Source organism: Botryllus schlosseri, chromosome 4, assembly GCF_051294905.1.
Source record: "Botryllus schlosseri isolate E-star chromosome 4, Bs_hap1, whole genome shotgun sequence".
Classification (NCBI taxonomy): Eukaryota; Metazoa; Chordata; class Ascidiacea; order Stolidobranchia; family Styelidae; genus Botryllus; species Botryllus schlosseri.
Window position 1 is genome coordinate 25,833,870 of NC_137239.1, and position 21,076 is coordinate 25,854,945.

The window sequence follows — 21,076 nt, forward strand, 5'->3', positions numbered from 1 at the left end:
GCGTATCGCCGGGAACCACGTGCGAAGAGCCACTGGTTTATTGGTTTATAACTGTATTCAATCTCGGCCAATCATTGTATTTTACCGATTCAATTTGCTGCGAATAAATGTGTTGCTGCACATAGTAGAGCCATAATGAGCCGTATAATATTCTATATTATGTATTGGTAATGCATGCAGCATCTCAATTGAAACAAAGGTATTGATTTGGAGATTGTTACATTTTGGTGTCAGACCCGGTCCGCTCCATAGACGATCAACCGGTCTGCGCCCAAATGGAGTTTACATCTCTACTCCAGTGGATAAAGTGGCTACTGTCGGAGATAGGCATCATAATTTTTTCCTAGAAGAATCAGGCAAAATACAAACCCTAAGTGATCGCAATTGTGCACTCTGCAAGTCGGGCATGTTCAGGAAACCAGGCCTGATATCTGAGGTAATGAGGCCTCAACAAACATCACAATGAATACACTGCCATAAGTCCAACACCCTTTCTCTGTTATTCACGACATGTGAGAAGTAATAGAGTCGTGGGAACCGAATCCAATAAGACGTTATCAAAGTCCGTGGACACGATCTGCAGAAAATTCTACGTAACTCATTCTCCGTAACATAGCAGTATCGTGACCTGTGACACCTTATCGTCTTTAAGCCATCCAGGTTTTCCTGGTTCTTGAATTTTGCGCAGACTTTCTTCGCTTTGCAGTATACAACTGGATGTATGACATCCATATCGTTGCCATATCAGGCACCTAATACAGCGCACAATCCCTGATCCCACAACGCCAGCGAAGTTATATACCCACTACAATTTCAGTATTTCTGTATTTTATACTTGTTAGAATCTCCGCAAATATAGTTAGGATAAGTGCAAATATACATCTTCGAATCACAATATGAAAACTATAAAACACAGTATTAAAACACCTTCGGTACAGTGACATACCTAACGAGTGAAAATCAAGAAGTACATATATACATATATTTATAGACATATATTTCTAATCAGTAAAATTATGCTGAAGCTATGGTGTTCAAATGATAGATATATTACATCGCCTTATCAATTTAAGAAGTAAAAATCTTAATCGTCCAGTTGACAAAGACAAGCGACCCCTCTGTTCACCCAATGTTTAGAGGGCACTTTCGTCGGGAATCTGAAATATGGAGACCATTTATAGACGTACCATCATACATATGAAGTAGCGTTAATCGAAATTGGTTATTTCATAAAATCTCTAGAAACGAACGTATAACAGCATTCTGAGATAAATTCTTAACCTTCTTCATTGCTCATGACGATGAGACATAGCATATAAATCTCAAGACAACTTACTTGATCGTGAGAACGTAATTGGTGGAGTGACCAGTTGTAGACAGAAGCCCTCTTCGTGCGCTGGTTTTGTACACTGGGCATTCATATTGTGTGTGCTCTTCGTCGATAATATCTTCCGTACGCCTCGGTTGTAATGATATCTTCGGATAGGGTTACAAGTCAAGGATAAATAATTTGAGCAAATCGTATCAGCGGTAGCAGACAGGGTATGCGAGCATTAAGTAGGCTATAGTATGAAGCCCACTGTATCTCGACCACCGATGCCAGTCCATGTCAACTTTCCCGCCAAATATATTATAAATTGTATAGCTCAATTAGGAATTGGAAGAGATTAGATGGTTGTTCGTTACTTTGAGAAGGGAACATCAAATTTTAAATTGGTTTAAGAAGCGTATGTAGCATATGTGGCACTCTCATATGATAATTGTGGTAGAGTTACTTTGAGAAGGGAACATCAAATTTTAAATTGGTTTAAGAAGTGTATGTAGCATATGTGGCACTCTCATATGATAATTGTGGTAGAGTATAAGTACTGTACACGTACAGCACGCTTTAATATACTCTTTAACAGAACTGGACAAGCTAGTCAATCAATCAAGCGTATAAGTAATTCTAGTCGTGTTTAAGCAGAGCATATAGTAAGGCGAGACAACCGGAATAAATTGACGATGAATCAAGCGAATGGAATTGGTAATTTGAGACATCGGAGTGCGCAGCTCGGGAAACGGTAACATACGTGAGGACTCAAGGATTGCACACAGTGTACCGTTGAGTTTGTTTGTTATGTTTGAGGATAACATCATAATTCAGTTGCTAAATTCAATTTGCAAAGGATACAACAGGTAGAATATCGTAAAGGACTTTCGTTTTGCTTTCCGAGATGCTTTTATCTTTCCTACTCCAACGCGCTCCTTCCATGAAAAGTCCGTTGACAAATACGCCAGGAATCTATCGAAGAATAAGAAAATTGCACTTCGTTTCATCACCAATTCCGGAAAATCATATTTATCTGACATTATTCAGGCTTTCGTCCTTGTCGATAACGTAGAACTGAAAATCTAATTTGTCAATCGAGACTTTGTTCCGCCGGGCGTAGTTCTGCAGAATTCCGGTCAGGAACGATTGGGTGAAGAAGAACCCTGATATCCAAAATATGTTGGGCTTCCCTTGATTTATCCAGTTCTGGAAAAGAGGCAAAAAATAGTGACATTATGCAAATGAGTGCTATGCAGGGAAAGTGTAATCAATCAATTAGATAGGTAGGTAGGTGAACAGGCTTGGACAACTAGAGAATTTTCAGTGTTTTTCCAAATTAGATTACAATTAGAATTATAGCTACAGTTTATTCCAAATTAAACTAGAATTAGAAGTCTGTGCTACACAGTTTTTCCAAACTAGATTATGATAGAATTAGAATTACTGGATTCGCGAAAACATAAAAATTGGTTAAGCTCACATCAAATTTGCATTCATTCCCGTGAGCATGAGAATGGCAAATGTATGTACAGCAAGCGTTACTTGCTTCTGTGGCATTTTTTAACCACAAATTGGATTAGAATTAAAAAGACAGCATAGAAACATTGCAAAGCTTAGATTAAAATTAGAATTAGAGCAAAGGAACTTTTCACAAATTATATCAGATTTAGAATACCGACATCTCGCTGTAATTAGTCTAATTAATCAACTAGAATTGTCTAGTTGTCCAAGTCTGGTACTGAGTACTAGAGTGAGTTATCTATCTTGCCAAGGGAGATGTATCACACGTTGATTCGATTGAAATGCGCTACTATGCCGCATCACTGGATGGTTTTTTACCTTCTCATTGTTGAATATTGATGTAGTGGCCACAAACACACATTAGCCTGCATGGTCGCATGATGCAATACAGTCATCTACAGTCTACACTCCTGAAACCACGCGCATTTATGGACTTACACACCGCTACATACAACAGCGGAGTATATGGCAATGTGTCTAGAGTTTTGACTGTAAGGCTTACCCGAAAGAATTGCAGCCTGGTAATGAGATCAGTTATGTAGCTTCCGAGTGGTTTCAGCGATGGGTAAGACTTGGCTGCCCATAACGCCGGAACCTTCCCTACGAGCATGCTGTCCAACACATCGTCCAATTCGGCAGACATCAACACAAGTCCCTTCAACGCTCTCTTCAAATCCTACAGAATCGCACGCGGAAATTATGCACTACTATAGCCGACTATAAAACGTGACAATACATATAAATAAGGTATAGAATAATCGCCGCGTTTCATTTTGTAATATAGCGATATGACCAGCTAATGTTATGCCCTATAGACTGGTAACAAGTTTAACTGAACGGTCGACAGTAAGTTTAAAATAGCACACGTCACATCCATTTTACTCAGTTCAGATTATATTACTAATAATCTTATCATTTTAAAACATCACGAGATTGCTATAAAATGACAAGATAGGAGGGTGTCGACACGACTTCTAATAGTCTTTCAATCATCAGACACCCACGTTTACCCAAGCTACAACGTATATCTTGAAAGGTAAAACCTTGATAATATAAGCGAATTCTCGTAATGTATACTATACAAGAAACAGTTATTGATCTAGTTCGAATTAGGTGTGAGGAGTAAAAATATTGCTAATGAATTCCACAGGCGCATGGAACGATATATATGCTTCGTTCACATGTAGGAATGTATCAAATAGAATATTTTTCCACCTGGAACAACATTCTTAAAGTGGGAAGCTCAAAATTTCTTAACATGAAAAATACGTAGACACAGAACAAGAGTAAACAGTAGATACTTACTTGAAGTGAGTTCCTTATTATGGAAGTGAGGTTGTTAAACCTGATCAGCTCTTGAAGAAGAACGGTATTCATGCTCTCCGCGTAATCAGTGGGGTATTTCTTTTTCACGTCTTCGACAAGGAAATCCGGGGGGAGTTTTGAGAGAATGTCAGATGCAAGGTCTTCCGCGACATTCTGCAAATGATAGTTGAAATCGTCACCGTATTCCCTATAGTGATACATTGGAAACTTCAATATGCAATTGACTAATATATTTCAATTATCTACTAGTTGGTGACGATTACCCTGACGGGTGTCATCAGAAAATATTCGGGTTTATTTCAATGTGAATGTCTTCTTCAATTGTATGCTGATATATTGAGTAAATTTCGGACGATACGAGGGGTTATATATGATTATAATTTTTCACACAGCTGCAGTATTTTCTAGTTGGTCATAGTACTCAGCGCTGCTACTCGACTATAGACGTAGGAGTAACGCAGTAAATTTCTATTCAATTACAAGTACAAGCAGCGATTTTAAAGACAAGCATATATAATGTATATATATATAATTTAATTATATAGGATAACATATAATTATATCATGTAATCATAAAAGTGATGCATACCTATCCCAAAACTCGTTTTCAAAATCGAAATTGTAACAATAACGAGTTCTGCTTAGTATTTAAAATATATTTATTATATGGACCTGCAGAGCGCTGGTGCCTTCGCTTTGACGCGGGAGTGTCACCAAGATCCCGTCAAACATTTGCTGAGTTTCTTGTTGATCTTTCGAAATGTCCGCGTTTTCATGCAAGCCGAACATCTAAAATCAGTAAATAAAACCAGTTCTTTCAGATGAGACGTCAGGGCACACGATCGAAGTTAAATTCGACATCTTCGACTGTCGAATGATAGCTTACCTCAGGATGGGTATTGATAGGCAGTTGTGTGATGAAGTCCAGGTAATCTCTTTGGCTCGTGAACATGGGAGCGTAATATAGTCCGCTGGGAGAAAACTTGTATTCCGGGTCCTTTACGACATTGTCGCACAGGAATATTTCGAGGAGACTCTTTAGCAATCTCCTGTCGCGATTGTCAGTCACGCGCCCTCCGTAGTTGCACTCGCCTTCAATGTAACGAATGAGATAGAGGCTGATGAAACCGGGTCATTTACTTTCATATATTCATATTGCGATAAATCAAAGTTTTGCGAGGTCGTACGTCTCTCTGGAGTTAGCCAGAACCAAAATAATTTAACGATGACCTGGCGACACATATTCTTTTATCATAAAGCGAACGGTGTTTAATTCTTAATTCAGATCACATCGGCGCCTTTGGCACATCAGCGTAGCTAGAGGTTGCTTTTAAAACAAATGGTTATTTGAAACACTTAGTATAAAACCTGTTTTTTGTAAGTTATAAAATGATGCCATAATTGTGTGAATACTTTCCAAAAAAACGTGTTGTATGAGCCTACGGGAAATTACTACCCGATATAGCCGACGTATACGATATGGGATGGTTGGAACACTCAAAATAGTCGGTTCAACAGCTATAGTACGTAGATATTTCGTCAAACGAGCTATATTTACCCTATCTTTTCAATTGTCAATGTCATTCCACTTTGACGTCACAATTGAATATTCGTGAAGTCATGCTTTAAAAAAATGTTTCAAACAATGGCATTGTTTTAAACATGTTTGTTTCAATTTTTTTAATGCAACCCTAAGTGTAGCTATGGCATAGAAGTCAGACAAGCATAATTAAAAATAACTATACTCGATATGTTTTCTCATCAGCCTGATGCAATGATGCGTTATATTTCATCTTGAATTTCATCATAAAATTAAAAATGTCAGCATAAATTCTTGGACTCTACAACTGCAAAACACGCTCACCGATCAGGTAATTCAGAGCGACGAACGGTACGTCGTCATAGTCATTCAGAAACATTTGCGTCTGTCGCATGCTTATTCTCAAGTCGGACTCATTGAACTCGTAAGGAATGTTCCATCCCAAAGCGCCGAATGTCCTTCGCTCTTGTACGAGCGCGTGGAAAAAGCATAATGATAAAAGCAGAGGCTTCCACACCTGAAAGATATGAGACATGTTACAGATAACCATGTGATATACAAAACATTTAAGAGCAGATATGCAATACATGATACATTGATTAAGGTATATGCAACATATGAGACATCTTGTAGCCAATCCTATGTAGGCAGAAGATTATAGCACAATTATGAAAACCATGATATTCGCATCATGCATATACATTATACAACATATGAGAAAACTTATGGCCTATCCAATGTTATACAGAAAACTTAAGCGAAGTTATGGAAATCTAGATACCTTGCTTTATGTAGCTTATATGCAATTATGAAAAATAGTATATATTGCACCCCTGGATCATGTCATTGCAGCCTGTTACGGTGCATACTGTACTGTATATATACACATTTATACATACCTCATCCGACTTGCATCCGTGGAAGAAGGCTGGGTCAGAAACAGGGTCGTTCCTGTAGGATCTGAGTAGATTAGCACGCAAGCCTTTTGGCGGTTCGTTCGTCATCTTAACACTGTTCTGCAAAATCGGTACCGGGAATTTCGGCGACGGGTAACTCGTCAGCCACAGACGAAAGTCCGGTTTGGTAGTGACGCGATCGGTTATAACCTGCGGGAAAACAGCAGATGCTATTGAGCGCATGTGTCGATGAGGACTCATTTGGATTTGGAGGTTTGCTGCCTATGTCGCGAACTGAGATGACTAGAGTAATACGCTTTGCTTCTCAAGGAGAAGCATAAGTAAAGTTTTGCGGGATGATGTTGCTCAATTCCAATACCTTACAAAATTACTTTAGGTAGAACAGAAAATGAACGATCTCCAAATAGCCTACTCAAGTAAGCCGTTTCAAAAAATAACTTGGTTGCTCCGTTCTGTTACTAGTAGCGGAGGTGTACTATACGTCCGACATTGCAATATGCATATTCACGATTCCAAGTAGGGTTACTTCCCGAAAGTATACTTTCATTATTCAGGTACCGTGGTGCAGAGGAAGTTTCGTCTGGTTTTTTGACGACTTCATTATAAAAAGTGGTAAAGAATTATCATTCCAAATTCAGAAGTATACAAAGAGTAGTTTTGTTTCAGAAACTGTCAAAGAGCTTCTTGGAGGTACAGAACTTCAATATAAAATTGAATAGTACATTCATACTGAAATAAACCGGAATATTTTCGGCTGACACCCGTCAGGGGTAATCATCGGTAACTAGTAGAAAATTGGAAAGAACATTGTATATCAACAATCGTATCACAAAATATGACGTCACCAGCATGAAATTTCAAACGAGAGAGCGTTCAATATACTATTTTCAGGTGGTACACAGGTGATACGATTTTTGATATACAATGTTCTTTCCAATTCTCTACTAGTTGCTGACGATTACCCCTGACGAGTGTCAGCCGAAAACATTCGGGTTTATTTCAATATGAATATACAATTCAATTGTATATAGAAACGGTTAAGTAAAACTGGAAGTAGTTCAAAGACATAACTAGGATAGCTATTATATATACCACGCCAATCATGAAATAATATTATAAGAAACTATCTAGATACATTAGCCCCAGACTCACTACAGTTTTAAGACCCAGTGCAACATCTCGCGATGTTATCGCATGCTACCATGGTTCACAATTCACAAATGCTTGACGTCTACTCGAAGAAAAGCTCATATAATTACAACCGCTTACTTCTTCGCATATTCGACGCAGTTCCGGCAACCAGGACGTCGCCAGGTGGCAGTTTTGCAGAACGACCCACGATCCGTTATTCCTCGCGTGTTCAATCATCTTTTCCGCGATGGGACCTTGTCCTTGCCCAAGCGATATGGTCTGCATCCCGGATAGCATGCCTAAAACGTAAACGAGTTACTCACGATTTTATTAGCACTGTATCACATATATTGGGCAACATGCAGTCGCGAAGGCGTGCAGGGCTCACAATGATAGGCCTAACACACTATCGACCTGGTGGATATTTGTGTTGTGACATATGAGCAATGAACATGCGCCACTATATCATACGATACGTCTGCATGCGACACTTGAGCTTGCGAGCGAAAGCTATGGCACGGGTTGTATTTATCATTAGGTTTACAGATAATATAATCATAGTCATCGTCGTTACTTAATGAGTAGAGGCAACGTCGTAAATTTCTACTCAAGTGCAAGTAGAAGTATAGGGATTTACAAAAAGTAACTAAGTAAGTATTCTAAGCCTATACTTGTGCCTAAAAACTGGAAAGCCGTGAAGTAGAAGTAGTCAAACATCATTACCACTTGAGTAAGTAGTACAGGTAGCCAACAATGTATTTGAGTACTCCGAAAGTTAAAAGCACTTCATTGATGGCCACATATTGTTAGGGTTGGGAAAGGGCTATAATGTCACATGCTCGAGTATCGCATTCTAAGTATCACATGCAAAACTGTCGTTTTCATTATGTCGCGTGCTTAAATCTCGGGCTACAAACATTAGATGTGCAGTGCAGTGCAGTGAGGCGATTGTGGTGTTAGAAGACTTCCGTTAGATCATGCAATTTCGTGCGTTCGCCGTGCGACATACTGTAAACGATCCCTTCGTTTTGCTGGTTATTTTCAACAGATTCCTCTTGATCCACGTCCAGCATTAAAGAAGATCTACGCCTTCTCATTCTAGCACTTCTGATCGGCACGCTGGCGGGTATCTGTGGTTTATCCGCTTCAGTGATTTTGTTTACGCATCGCTGAGTTGCATCCTTCTCCTCGTTGTCTGCTACCGCTACGCGCTCGGTGGGCTGGTTTTCCACTATCTTTCCGAGCTTGTCGCTTGAGATGTCGGTGGTGATTGGGAAGTTGGTTTTGAAGGACGACCTTCGGGAAAGCGGCGTTTTGGGCGTGACAGGGGCGCTGTTGGCGATACTGCTAGCGACGGGTTCGATCATTCCTGCGTATCAATTGTGATCGAACCATGATGTGAAGACATGCATGAAGATCGCAGTCATGTGGTGACTATGGCTGGCCACAATCACCCCGAGTTCTCGAATGCGAATCGAGTATCAATTGGAATGATTCGAGTGGAGTAGTGAGAGACTGTACTGTACTATACTGACATTGATATGAGATGAGATGCTACATATAGTACAGGCATGAAATGATAGGTAAAATGAATGAAGGACGATTCCAATATCAATGGATAAGTGCAATCGCAAGATAATAGTCGAAGTTCGTGACCGTAATCATTTAGTGCACACTTATTAAGCTCAAGTCATCACTTGACTTCGATATTATTGATTACATAATCATACCAGCCTATTGAGAAAATCAAAATGAAACAAACAAGAAAGGACTCTAAATTCATAATATCTGAAAGAGTGGCGCATACCTTTTTCCTCGGCGAACTTGACCAGACTTGCCATAGGATCAGCACCGGGTGATAAAATGAAAATCAGAGGCGTCGACGCATTCGAATCCAGATAACTGCTGTTTAAATCGAACGTCGGTGGCTCTATAAAAGTCGCCCCCATATCCGCAACGATGTAATCCTGCAGTGAAATATCAAGGGTAAACGAGTTCCACATTTTTGACACTAGTTAACGTACCTGTACGGCAGGGACAAGCCTATCGGGACGAAGACACCTGACGACGATCAACCGTTGTAGTTTGTTCAGCTCATTCCACTCGCCGGGGAATGGACGAAGATGCGGTGTCGCGGAATCGTGTAGTTCCTTCCATTCATCATTCTGTTATATCAAATTAGGTAGTCAGAAAGTACAAGAAAGCAGGGCCAACCTAACAGTGACAGCATCATGTCATGATATGACAAATAATGATATATTGGATTGCTTACTACATATGCACATTACTTATGTAGCTCGGAAGAAGCCGAAAATGATGCATATTATAAATGCCACATAGGATCCGAGGTGGTCAAAACTTTGGCGTTGCTACTCATGTACAAATAGAAGTAGCTTAACTACGTAATTGTCTGCTTAATTATAAGTAAAAGTATAGCAATTTACAAGACATGTCAACACAACTTTACGTGGCAGAAGAAAACGTCTACAAACCACCTCATATATATGGTTTTAGAATTCAGCAGTCCTAACTCAACATGAAGTTACTGTTTTCGAAACCAGAAACAATCTGCTATATATATGCCGTAAATTTAAACATTTTATAAAACATAACTATACCGTACAATAGCTGTAATCCCCACACGGTCCATTAGTACTTACATTGCTTCTGATGTGATTCATTAGCCCGCTGAAATTTTGTAGATCACTACACCGCACCAATTCAGCCCATGACTTATCCGAAAGCCAAGATGGCGACGGATTTGGAAACGGGTTCTCCAGAGCTACGCCGCCGGTCAACAGAAATTTCCATTCATAGTCGACAATTTCGTTTCTGCGATAAATAAAATAAATAGAATGGTTTATTCACGTCAATTTGTTGGGGGCGCTAGTAAGAATGACTTTTTCGTCGGAATTTGTAAATAAGATATCGTTTTTGCATTGAATTGATGATTATGCGTGAATTCGTGTACCACATTCTGAAGGATAAACATTTTTCTCCCACATTGCTTCAAGTCACTATAATGTTTCAATGTCAAAAGCTCGCATTTCTGAACAGATGAAGAGACAATACTCATATATATATAAGTTGCATTGGTTGTAAGAAAACTGGCGCCCACTTGAGGGTTACTATTCAACAGCGCTCACCTTTACTCTTATATAACATTTTATAAGAGGCGGTCACCGGTCAAAGTACTCAGCGTTGGCACCCAAGTATAGAAGTAGAAGTCACATAACGTAAATCTCTATTCAGTTACGAGTGAAAATAGCGATTGCGAAGACCTTGTAATATATCTCAGAGTTGAGCATATTACCTTCCTCTCGCTATTCCGATGCTCAGCAGAAACGAGAAGAGCAGTTTATCTTTCTCGAAAAGCGACCGGCACACGTTACGGTACATCGATTTCGTGAAATCGTCTTTCAAATTTTCGATTCTCTGCTGAAGATCTGTAGACACTTCGCTGTCCTCGATTGACTGCATACGAGAATAAATATAGGATAATGGAAGACTCTTGAAGGTGCAGAAATGCAATGAACGGCTGAATAGTATTTTCAAAAATTTATATTGAAATAAACCCGAATGTTTTCGGCTGACACTCGTCAGTAATTAGAAAAGAATATTGTATATCAGCAACCGTATCATGTATACTGCACTATTCTATATGTTATTCAATTGTAATAGGATAATTATTAAATATCTTCAGAGTATGTGATCGCAATGTTGCACGTCATACCTGCAGGTATAAATTGATGAACCAAGCCAACGAATACTGATACATGGGGTCGATGTTTGCCAGGTCAGAAATTACGAAAAACAAGATGGAGGAATGCTTTGCGAACGGTCGGTAGCCGTCACGCGTTATGTCGATCTCCTCTTCCGTTTTGCTTGTGATCTCCTGCTTTTCGAAGATTTCTTTCGATAATTTTCTGCTGGACGACAAGATACCGATCGCTGTTTCGTCTTCCAATATATTTCCTGTTGGGAATTTCAAATGGTAATGTTCAACATAGAAAAATATTGTTTGAAGTTGTACTGCTACTATGAAACATCTTTATCGACCGCAATTAGACTATACTGATACGGATATCGTGTATGAAATACATTGAAAAAAAAACGATGTAATAATAGGCCTACTAATTTATATAATGTATATGACACTTCAATCAATACAATAGTATTATAACTGTAACGAAAGTTAAACCGTAATGTGTTAGAAATCATGCAGTTATTATACATATAATATAACATAACATGATGCATAAGAATGGTTTATAGACCCCATTACCTTCCGCAGCAGAGAGAACTTCCAGTATCTTATCCTCAATATCCTTCAGCTGTCGTTTGTTGTGCGCCCCGTCCAATATCAGCTGATTTTTTTTCTCTTCAAGTTCTGGTTTTTCCTTCGCCGCCACGAGCCTGAGAAGCTGGTCTTCGAGGCCAAACGGAGTGATCATGAAATTCAGCAAAGTGAGCTGAAAAAGAGACGGAATACTAAGTATTAGCGATTGGAGCGAATATCAGACGAATAAATTTGCGGAAAGTAATCAGAGGTAATCGAAGCAGTGTTGCTACTCAACTAGGAGGATAAGTAATGTCGTAAAATTTTACTCAATTACAAGTAGAAGTAGCGACGTCTATGGCGCCCGAAAACTACTGCAAGTAGACCTATCGAATAGAAGGTGAGAAAAATACTGGAGGTGGTTGTTCCAATAACATAGATTTGTTCGAGTTGTCGCATACTTTTAGCAGTAAATTGGAAGGGCGGCTTTCCAAATTTCAAGATGCAAATGATTGAAAATGACACCACAAATAGAGCAAATTTCGCATACTGTTTAGTGTAAATATATTGCTACCATCATACAGCCGCTATCTCGCCCGATTCTTATGATAATTTTAATCGAAACGTGATTCAAACCAATCCAAAAGCTACATTCTACTTTTGAACATGCCAAATCTAAAAAGTAAGTATTTAGCGTGAAAAAATTCTTCAGGATAGACGTGAAATTATTCTGGAAACATAACCATTCGAGTATTGGAAGGAGGCAAAACCCACTACATTACTCTGGAAAGTAGAAGTACTTCGTTACTGATCACCTGTGAGAGTATTAACATTAGACTGGAGATGCAATGCGGCCATATTAGTCACAGCCGTTTCACCCAATTATAGATGTGGTCACTATTAGCATTTCAAGTTATTGGCGAGGTATTGGTAGGAATTAACTCAAGATCAAATTACCAACTGTTACAAACTGCGTACGTGATACTTCCTCGTAAACTGATCATTTCAACATTGTCAGAACATTATTCATAAGTTATCAATCATTATATTTTGAGCACGACCCAGTAAAATAGCTTTTCCAAATAGAATTACAATCCGTCAGATTTGATACTTGATATAGACAAAACGCCTTACCTTCACAGCCACTTCAGGCATGTAGTGCGGATTTCTCAGTCTGGTGCTGATGTAAAGCTTGAAATCCGGACTGTACTGAATCGCATTTTCCCCAAGTTTAATGTATTCCATACCGCGCTGCTTGAATGTTTGATGAAGCAGGATAGGGTCCAATAACGGGTCTAGCTGCTCACCAACGTTTTCGATGAGGATTGGATTCCCAAACTACGGAGAAATAACATACATTGATCACAGAAACTTCCTGCACAGTAACGGATTTATACTCTACCTGTACGCAATTTTCGAGCGTCCTGACGTAATTTTCATCGGTCAGTTTACAAATTTTGAGGCTGTTCATCTTTTCCATGTTTTTAATCCATTTGCAGGCTTGTCCCTGCGGGTCAATCATTAGCGGCCAACGGTTTGCATTCGCAATAATGATGGAGTTATCCACAGAAAATCTGAAAGCGGTGAAAATATTGCGTAAGGTTACTATTAAAGCCATAAATTCCTTACGCAATATGTGTAATACTGTTATATCGAGGGTAGGAAATTGTGAAATTAAATCTGCTCAGACGTACTCATCTTTCGGTAGTCCAGCTAAGTGCCATTCGAGTATTTTCACAGGGTCTCCAAGTGTTTTTGACAGCGTGAAATCATCGCTGACCGGAATGCCATGTTCTACACATCCATCGAGCCAACGCTTCATAATGTCCTGAAAATGAAAAGCATTATTGCTCTCTAGCTTCTACACTCAGATGATGAGATGATATCGAATAATTGAGAAATTTTATCGACTATACGTATGAAAATCCTTGGTGATGATCTGTTATTATTATTAATTATTAAAATCATGTTAAGAGGCTTACAATAACGTAGGTCGTTTGCACCACAAGTTATAATTAATTTCATCAACAACACTAGCTAATTGATCAATTTTGTAACGGACTATATGATATTCACAATATTAAGCTAATGGGTTCAATAGTAATTTTATACGTCGTCTATAAATGGTACTACAAAATAATTTACATGTTTTAAAATATTGGTGTCAGTCAATAAGCTGTCAATAATTTCACGCATTTTGGTAAACTTTAGTGCGGTTCATTTGAACTACGATGTCACATAAAAGTTCCCGCTTTCAGTGGACGGCAGAAAGCAGCGCGATGATGTAATGCTGATTCTGCATCAAGAAAATACATTTGGATTCCACTCATTTTGCAACGATTTTTGAAAGAAATCTGGTTTGCTATTAGTGATTGGCTAATTGTCACTGACTTTTCAACTTCTCAGTTTGATTGATCCGATGAGATTCACTTTTATGTCACACTAGATAAACTTATATCACCGATAGAATAATTGGAAACTCACCTGTCTATATTTTGGTGTAAACGGTGCCAGATAAGCAACCACACCGGACGATACAAGGACGTCCCCGACAATATTATCGTAAGTGCTGTCCAGAGAATGAGTCATTTCGGTCCAGCGATCTTTTTCGCCGCCTAAGCCATCGATTAGCTTTTCCGCGCGTACCAGCTTCACTTTAGTCAGATCAATGTTTTGCTCCAAGTTCTGAAGCGAGTTACAGAGAGTTATAAAGTTTTTCTGGTGGATACAACTATATTCGTTTACCTCTTTTTCCCGAATTTTCTCAACCAGATCGTCATTCAATAGTTGCAGTTGCTCGGTAACTTCTCGCAATTCTTCGCGTTTCTTTTCAAGGGCTTGCATTTGTATGTCAAGTTCGCCTTCCGCTGCGTTTAAACTCCGACGCTTGGGCGCCACCACTTTCGCAACCCTTTACAAATCATAAATCGATTTAGTCCCGTGCAGAGGGGGTCAACGTAGCAGTAGGGGGCCATGTAGAAGTGACGCCGCCTGTTTCTACTCAACTACAAACAAGAGTAACGATTTCCAATACATGTCACAACTTCTGAAAGTGCATTAGTAAAAATTCGAAGACCTGAAAGTACTCATGTATGCAAGAGCTTCAAAAATTAGACTTGGCCGAGAGCACAATATTTTCGCAGTTAATAGGCGGTGGCCACTTTCCAAATTGCAAGATATATATTTGTGAGTAACGTGAAATGACCAGTGATGACACTTTACGAATAGGTAGAATCTTCAAAGCTATATTCATTCATCTCGAGACAGGGGCTATATGGGCTCATGTGTCGTTCATAGTGGAAAATCAAGCAAGATTGGTGGGTGTCACTTCAATACATAGATAGACCATGACATTGATGTTGCCAGTAACTCATAACGCATCTCTATTTACTGTTATCAACAGCGTGATTCAGGGGTATTGACTGATACAAAATCAACCCACCTGTCGTAAACTTCAATAGCTCTAACCCAGCGGCACATCCCTTCACAGGCAGACGACACATTTTTAATCAATTCCGGCTTAAAGTTCGGATCGTTGATGAATCTTTCCCGTATCTTTTTCATAATCGATGCCGGAATGTTGTCTTTATCATATTCCTTTAAAGAGAGGATGTTGTGAATTTGGAATATTACAAAAACATTGTGTGCTTTCGTGATAGGCTACCTTCAACGAATCTAACAACTTCAGATCCCCAAGCATCTTTTTCGCGGCAGGCCAATAATCATCAAATGCTCGCCCCATTCCGTCAGTTTTGTGATCAGGCTTGATTCCCTTGAAGAATAGTCAGACTTATAACAGATTTCATTAACTTGATCAAATTTTAAAATCGAGACGATTTCGGTATAGAAATTAAACATGGAACGGCAACGACCGATTTTGCAGCTTCGTTCCGCTTCGCCGAGGCTGGAGTGGAGAGTGGATTTGCGTAAGCGACTGTAGGATTTCTGGCAATCCAAAAGCTATCTTCCCGAGCGCAGAAATTATTGAATCTGGTCTTGATCGAAAGCCACTGTTGCACCGATTCCGAAAATATAAATTAAAATAATGATGAGGCACTGATCCACCTAGAATCCGTCCTCCAAGTCGAAATATCGGCATTGTTCGAACAATCAGAGAGTCGCAACGGGTCATTGTTATGGTCATTGTGTTGCGGTTACCCGATTGTTCTGAACAATGCCGATATTTCAGACTTGGAGGACAAATTCTAGGTGGATCAGTGCCTGATCATCATTTAAATTTATATTTTCGGAATCGGTGTAACAGTAGCTTTCGATCAAGACCAAATTCAATAATTTCTGCGCTCGGGAAGATAGCTTTTGGATTGCCAGAAATCCTACAGTCGCTTACGCAAAACAATTCTCCTCTCCAGCCTCTGCGAAGCGGAACGAAGCTGCAAAATCGGTCGTTGCCGTTCCATGTTTAATTTCTATAATTTCGGCCTATCGGCGAACGGCCAATCGCGTTCACACTAATTTTCATGTAACTCAAGAAATATACATATCATTTGTATTGAAGTCGTATATTATTATCGAGAGAAAAATATCGGTATACTACACTGTGACAGCCATCGTTCTAGGAAAAATTGTTATTTCCGGATCTCTATGGTCATGTTTTGATCACGTGTTTTTACGGACGTGCGTGCTTGTGTTAATATTGCACATGGTTATTCAGTAGCCTACTCACCTAATCATGATTCCGCATTTCTGCAATCAATCACTATCTATAGACTTAAGGTAATTTGACGCAATTGCACAAAAATAGAGTATATCACAATACAAGATGACCATGAAGCAGGCTATTACCACTGAGTAACTTGTGACGAAAGATAAATCTGAATACCTTCAAGATGCAAATAGCTTCCATTGTGAGCTTCACTCCAGCCGGAGGATTTTGCATCGTTTTTATCATTCCAATATCCTGCTGTCTCAGTGTATTCAAAGCATTAACGGCGGCATTTAGGGCCGGCATGGCGACTGCAAGTTTTTCTTCACATTCCTGCTTGATTTGCCTCGCCTCTTCGGCAGCTGTAATCAATGAATGAGCGATAATGTTCTGTCTCAGACATACGCAAAGTTTCGGACCTACTAGAGACAATACGATTCGGATTTTGAAAGAGGTTAGGAGTGTCAGGGAATTACTAGATACCTAAATACTACTGGTTGAACACCGTGATTGTCAACACCATAGCATAGTTTGTTTTAATTATGTATAGTAAAGAGAGCTATCGAAATGTGCTAAATTGTCTGGTACTATAGTACACCAATCAGTGTTGATCAGAAACATGAAATAAGCTCATTTTAGAAATGGTGACAAGACGTGTACGCAACGTATATACCTTTGGCAGCAACGGCTTCGTCAGCTTCGATATTTTGCTTTACTTTCTCCACTTCGGCACTCTCAGCTGTTATTTGCGCTACTAGCTCATCAACTTCCTAAAAAAGTGAGATTATATAATATATACGTCAGGTCCAGCTGTGGTATATCCCTAAAATTTCCAAATAATCGCGTTTGAGAAATTTATAAACCACGGAAAACGGAGAAGTTTTGATAGGGCGATTATGAATCAGAGAGTTTTGGCCAGATGTGTTCAAAGTAGTAATTTTGGGTACTCATGTAGAAGTAGATGTATCGTTCTATATTTTTACTCAAGTGTGAGTAGAAGTAGCATTTCCAAGTAACCAAAAATTGAATATTCCAGGCCTAGTTTTGCCTAAAAACTGTTACGTAGAAGTGGACGAATTTCCCAAATTGAATTCTCTTGTCGTATTTCATGAAAAGAATACATACAGCATTGAAGCAATTGTGATATATATATAGTTCCGTCTTACGTTAGAACTTTGTTCAAGCTGAGGCTGCAGCGCTGTCAGCTCCTGTTGCATCACGCCAATCTGTGATTGAGCGAAATCCAGTTTCTCCAGCCCCACCACGTAGCGATTTTTGAAAGTCAGCAACTCGAGGCGTTGTTTCTGAAGCAACTTCTTGAACGTTTTGATCAACTCCAGATACGACGTCGGTGTGATGTACGTTTTTCTCCGCAGGGAATCGAAATATCTGAATGCGATGGTGCACATAGTATCGATAATAAACGAAATCACATTACATGTTTACTTTTCAGAGAGCAGTCTCACGCTTTGATGGAACTTTTTGCACATGATCACTATCATTTCGCGGGTGTCGCTGCTCATTTCGACTTCATCCAGAAAAGAATTGGCCACCATTTCCAGTGCGTCCTCGGGCCATGCCTGTATTCAATGAACCGTTCAGTTTCGTTTATTGATAATTTCATTCTTTCAGAGCATCACAATATAACATGAAAATATATATGGAGAGTCCAAACAACTTGCTGTAGTCTTTCAAACAAACAACTGCCTTGCCTAGTAGAATATGCAAATAAGTGTCATGCGGGTGGCATGTACCGGTTGTCGAAATTGATATGTCGAATAGTGGTCCGGTACAGGCTACAGTCATGATTATGACGCGTAGTGGCTTAGCCAGTGGCCAGTAACAAATTAGTCTATATATTCTATATAGTCTTCATTTCATATGGTGGAGGTACAAACCTGAAACCAGTCTATAGTACAGCAGTTGATTAGAGACGGATAATTTCTCAATCTGGTTCTGAAAGCTTCTCCGATCGGACTGAACGCCAGTACGATATGCAAGTTCCTGCAAATCAAATACCAAACAGTATACCACAGAAACATTTACATGGTATCAGCACCGGATTTACCTTCTGATACCTTCGATGAACATATTGTACATGTTGAGCGGGCTTATTTCGACCTTAGCATTATCGGCTTGAGCTCTTTGCTGCATTCGGTCGATGATTTCTAAGCGTTCCTCGTTGTCGAATATGTTCGGTATGTCGCCCGAGTTTAGGAGCATGTTGATGTCTTCCAGAAATGATTCTTCCTGAAATTCAAGTTGAACGTCTGAATTAATGAAGTTAAATTACCTGTGTTGGGTGGGAAATAAAGTTGTATCACGTTAGTTGCGAAGAAACATATACCATTTCCGAAAGCGGACACCTAATAACTGCTACAATTATACTACGCATCGAAAAAATCTTCTTTCTTTAACTACTTACTTAGTAGGACTTTTCCTACGGTCGTGTTCTACTACCATTTTAAGAGTATTTGGCATATCTTGGCATTTACGATATTAATTCAACTATAGTACCGACCCCTTTGACCACATCTGCTTATAAATTTAGAAATTACAGGTGATATTATATATTATCTTTTTCTAATAGAGGCGTATAGCTATCAATCCCATGCATACTTTACCTTGATTTGATGATCCCCAAACAGGAAGACCATCGGGACCAGTTCCTCGCCCGTCCTCCGCATCACTTTTTTGAGGTCCGTCCTCCATTCGTGAACTGTATAGTATTTGGTCACGTTCACGCTGAAAACCTCGTAATCGCCCATGAAAGCTGCTACTCTGGCAGAGGATTGACGGCCGCTACCACCTATACCTGTAATAGCGAATAATAGATTTTAGAAAGATGGATCAAGCTTACATGGACAAATGAATTTATTGTGTTAAAATTGTGTAAATTCTCTTATCATTTGTAATCATAATTTACTGAGTACCAACAATGATTACTTGTACCACCTCTAAAATTCAGTAGATATACATAGTGGCAATGTACTAACCGACGAGAAGTGCGTGTCCGCTCGGTTGCTTCAATATCCTGCTGATTCTGCTGATATGTTCAATTGCAAACTGAAATAACACCAGATCCATTGGTGCTTTTGACACGGTGTTATATTCCTCCAGATATCTTTCAATCGCAAGACGCATATCTAGAAAAGCAGTGATTGTGTTTCTGTCAAAATGGGAGGCTTATCGATAACGTTCGTGAGATATATTGAAATTTGACATAGTGTATATCTCGCTCAAGTTGCTATAGTATGATTAGTATCAGTCCTTAAATCTTACCACTCAATTCTTGAACTTCGTCGTACAGTCTCTCGGTTGTGACGTCTTCCATCTTCGGCGACATGTAATCGCCGAAAAACAATCTCCTGATGTGATTGTCAGTGACGTCTTTACGACCCGTTTGATCGAAAACCAAATGTTGAAAGATATTGGACATCTTCTCTTTGAAATGGACTGTACTCGCCGTCTAGCCGAAGATAAATCATAGAATGAATCATCAATAACTGCAGTCTGCACTACATGGGCAACATAGCGTATGCTGAGAGATTCCGGGTCTCACCTATAAGACATAAGGAGTAGTACCGATAGTGATTACTATAGTCTCTACAAATGCTGAAAAGACCCAGCTGGTGAATGGTTACAATAACGATAAACCAAACTCCGTTGGCGGTATCATCCGTACTATGTGAGTTAATTTATCGCAAAACGGCAGAAGCTTATATATTCTGACTCTATAACTATTCAAAGTTTGATTTAGAAGTTGAGCTTTGTAACAACGGAAGTTTGTGATATCCGTTTGAACTGCCAACATAGGATCGCCTATATTTATCTTGAAGACGCCATTATTGACAATATGTTCTTACATTTCATGATTCGTCCGGTGACTAGAAACAGAAGTCAGGAAATCAATCTGCTGTAAACCAGCTTACCTTCACGATCTCAAAGAACGCTTGCCTGTCTTGATCGTCCACGAGGCGGTCGTAAAATACCCGATAAACTTCATGAATCCACAATCGCGCGATTTTCAACGTACCGGCCGTACCCGACGGGCAACATTCGCTTCGGAAAAGCAGAACTCCCTGTATACGAAAACAATCCAAAATAGTTCAAGTCACGTTTTATGTAATCATTATGCGCACCTGAATTACTCTTGCATAGTCTCGCAGGTTGAAAACGTAATGGGATTTGGCAGGCGTCGGTAAGAATTTCGAGATAGCCTGAGTGTATACGTCCGTGGTTGCCCAAATGATAATCCTCCCGAATCGGCGCAATGCGTTGTCGAACCCGCTGAAGATGGAATTTGTGGTTGGACTGATTAGAACCAGACAGAACAGACCGGGTGAATTCAAGGTTCTAATTGGGGATGTATGTCGAGAATTATCCG

At 39.5% G+C, this 21,076-nt stretch overlaps 2 protein-coding genes across 8 annotated transcripts in view; one reads left to right on the forward strand and one right to left on the reverse strand.

The window, feature by feature from the left end:
• The window catches only part of LOC145437617 (uncharacterized), a 299,426-nt gene that overhangs the window by 55,288 nt on the left and 223,062 nt on the right, over positions 1–21,076 (forward strand). The gene's annotated exons all lie outside the window — the stretch shown is intronic.
• Positions 807–21,076, reverse strand: part of LOC145437591 (dynein axonemal heavy chain 3-like) — a 63,320-nt gene continuing 43,050 nt past the window's right edge. For 3 of the 4 annotated variants that reach the window (XM_080314855.1, XM_080314854.1, XM_080314856.1), the window contains 36 exons: positions 20,832–20,979; positions 20,622–20,771; positions 19,972–20,158; positions 19,686–19,835; positions 19,314–19,504; positions 18,758–18,939; positions 18,588–18,693; positions 18,136–18,269; positions 17,856–18,078; positions 17,363–17,459; positions 16,867–17,051; positions 15,691–15,798; positions 15,469–15,623; positions 14,772–14,937; positions 14,511–14,711; positions 13,721–13,854; positions 13,429–13,600; positions 13,161–13,364; positions 12,033–12,219; positions 11,481–11,722; positions 11,061–11,221; positions 10,408–10,579; positions 9,772–9,912; positions 9,555–9,714; positions 8,757–9,116; positions 7,886–8,046; positions 6,599–6,805; positions 6,024–6,216; positions 5,046–5,251; positions 4,832–4,948; positions 4,139–4,312; positions 3,336–3,509; positions 2,351–2,518; positions 2,174–2,284; positions 1,337–1,476; positions 807–1,157 (listed from right to left, as the gene is read on the reverse strand). In XM_080314855.1, coding sequence (XP_080170981.1) covers positions 1,085–1,157; positions 1,337–1,476; positions 2,174–2,284; positions 2,351–2,518; positions 3,336–3,509; positions 4,139–4,312; positions 4,832–4,948; positions 5,046–5,251; positions 6,024–6,216; positions 6,599–6,805; positions 7,886–8,046; positions 8,757–9,116; positions 9,555–9,714; positions 9,772–9,912; positions 10,408–10,579; positions 11,061–11,221; positions 11,481–11,722; positions 12,033–12,219; positions 13,161–13,364; positions 13,429–13,600; positions 13,721–13,854; positions 14,511–14,711; positions 14,772–14,937; positions 15,469–15,623; positions 15,691–15,798; positions 16,867–17,051; positions 17,363–17,459; positions 17,856–18,078; positions 18,136–18,269; positions 18,588–18,693; positions 18,758–18,939; positions 19,314–19,504; positions 19,686–19,835; positions 19,972–20,158; positions 20,622–20,771; positions 20,832–20,979 — 6,040 coding nt within the window. In that variant the 3' untranslated portion in view covers positions 807–1,084. The remainder of the gene's footprint in view (positions 1,158–1,336; positions 1,477–2,173; positions 2,285–2,350; positions 2,519–3,335; positions 3,510–4,138; positions 4,313–4,831; positions 4,949–5,045; positions 5,252–6,023; positions 6,217–6,598; positions 6,806–7,885; positions 8,047–8,756; positions 9,117–9,554; positions 9,715–9,771; positions 9,913–10,407; positions 10,580–11,060; positions 11,222–11,480; positions 11,723–12,032; positions 12,220–13,160; positions 13,365–13,428; positions 13,601–13,720; positions 13,855–14,510; positions 14,712–14,771; positions 14,938–15,468; positions 15,624–15,690; positions 15,799–16,866; positions 17,052–17,362; positions 17,460–17,855; positions 18,079–18,135; positions 18,270–18,587; positions 18,694–18,757; positions 18,940–19,313; positions 19,505–19,685; positions 19,836–19,971; positions 20,159–20,621; positions 20,772–20,831; positions 20,980–21,076) is intronic. The other variant, XM_080314857.1, reaches the window with a different exon arrangement.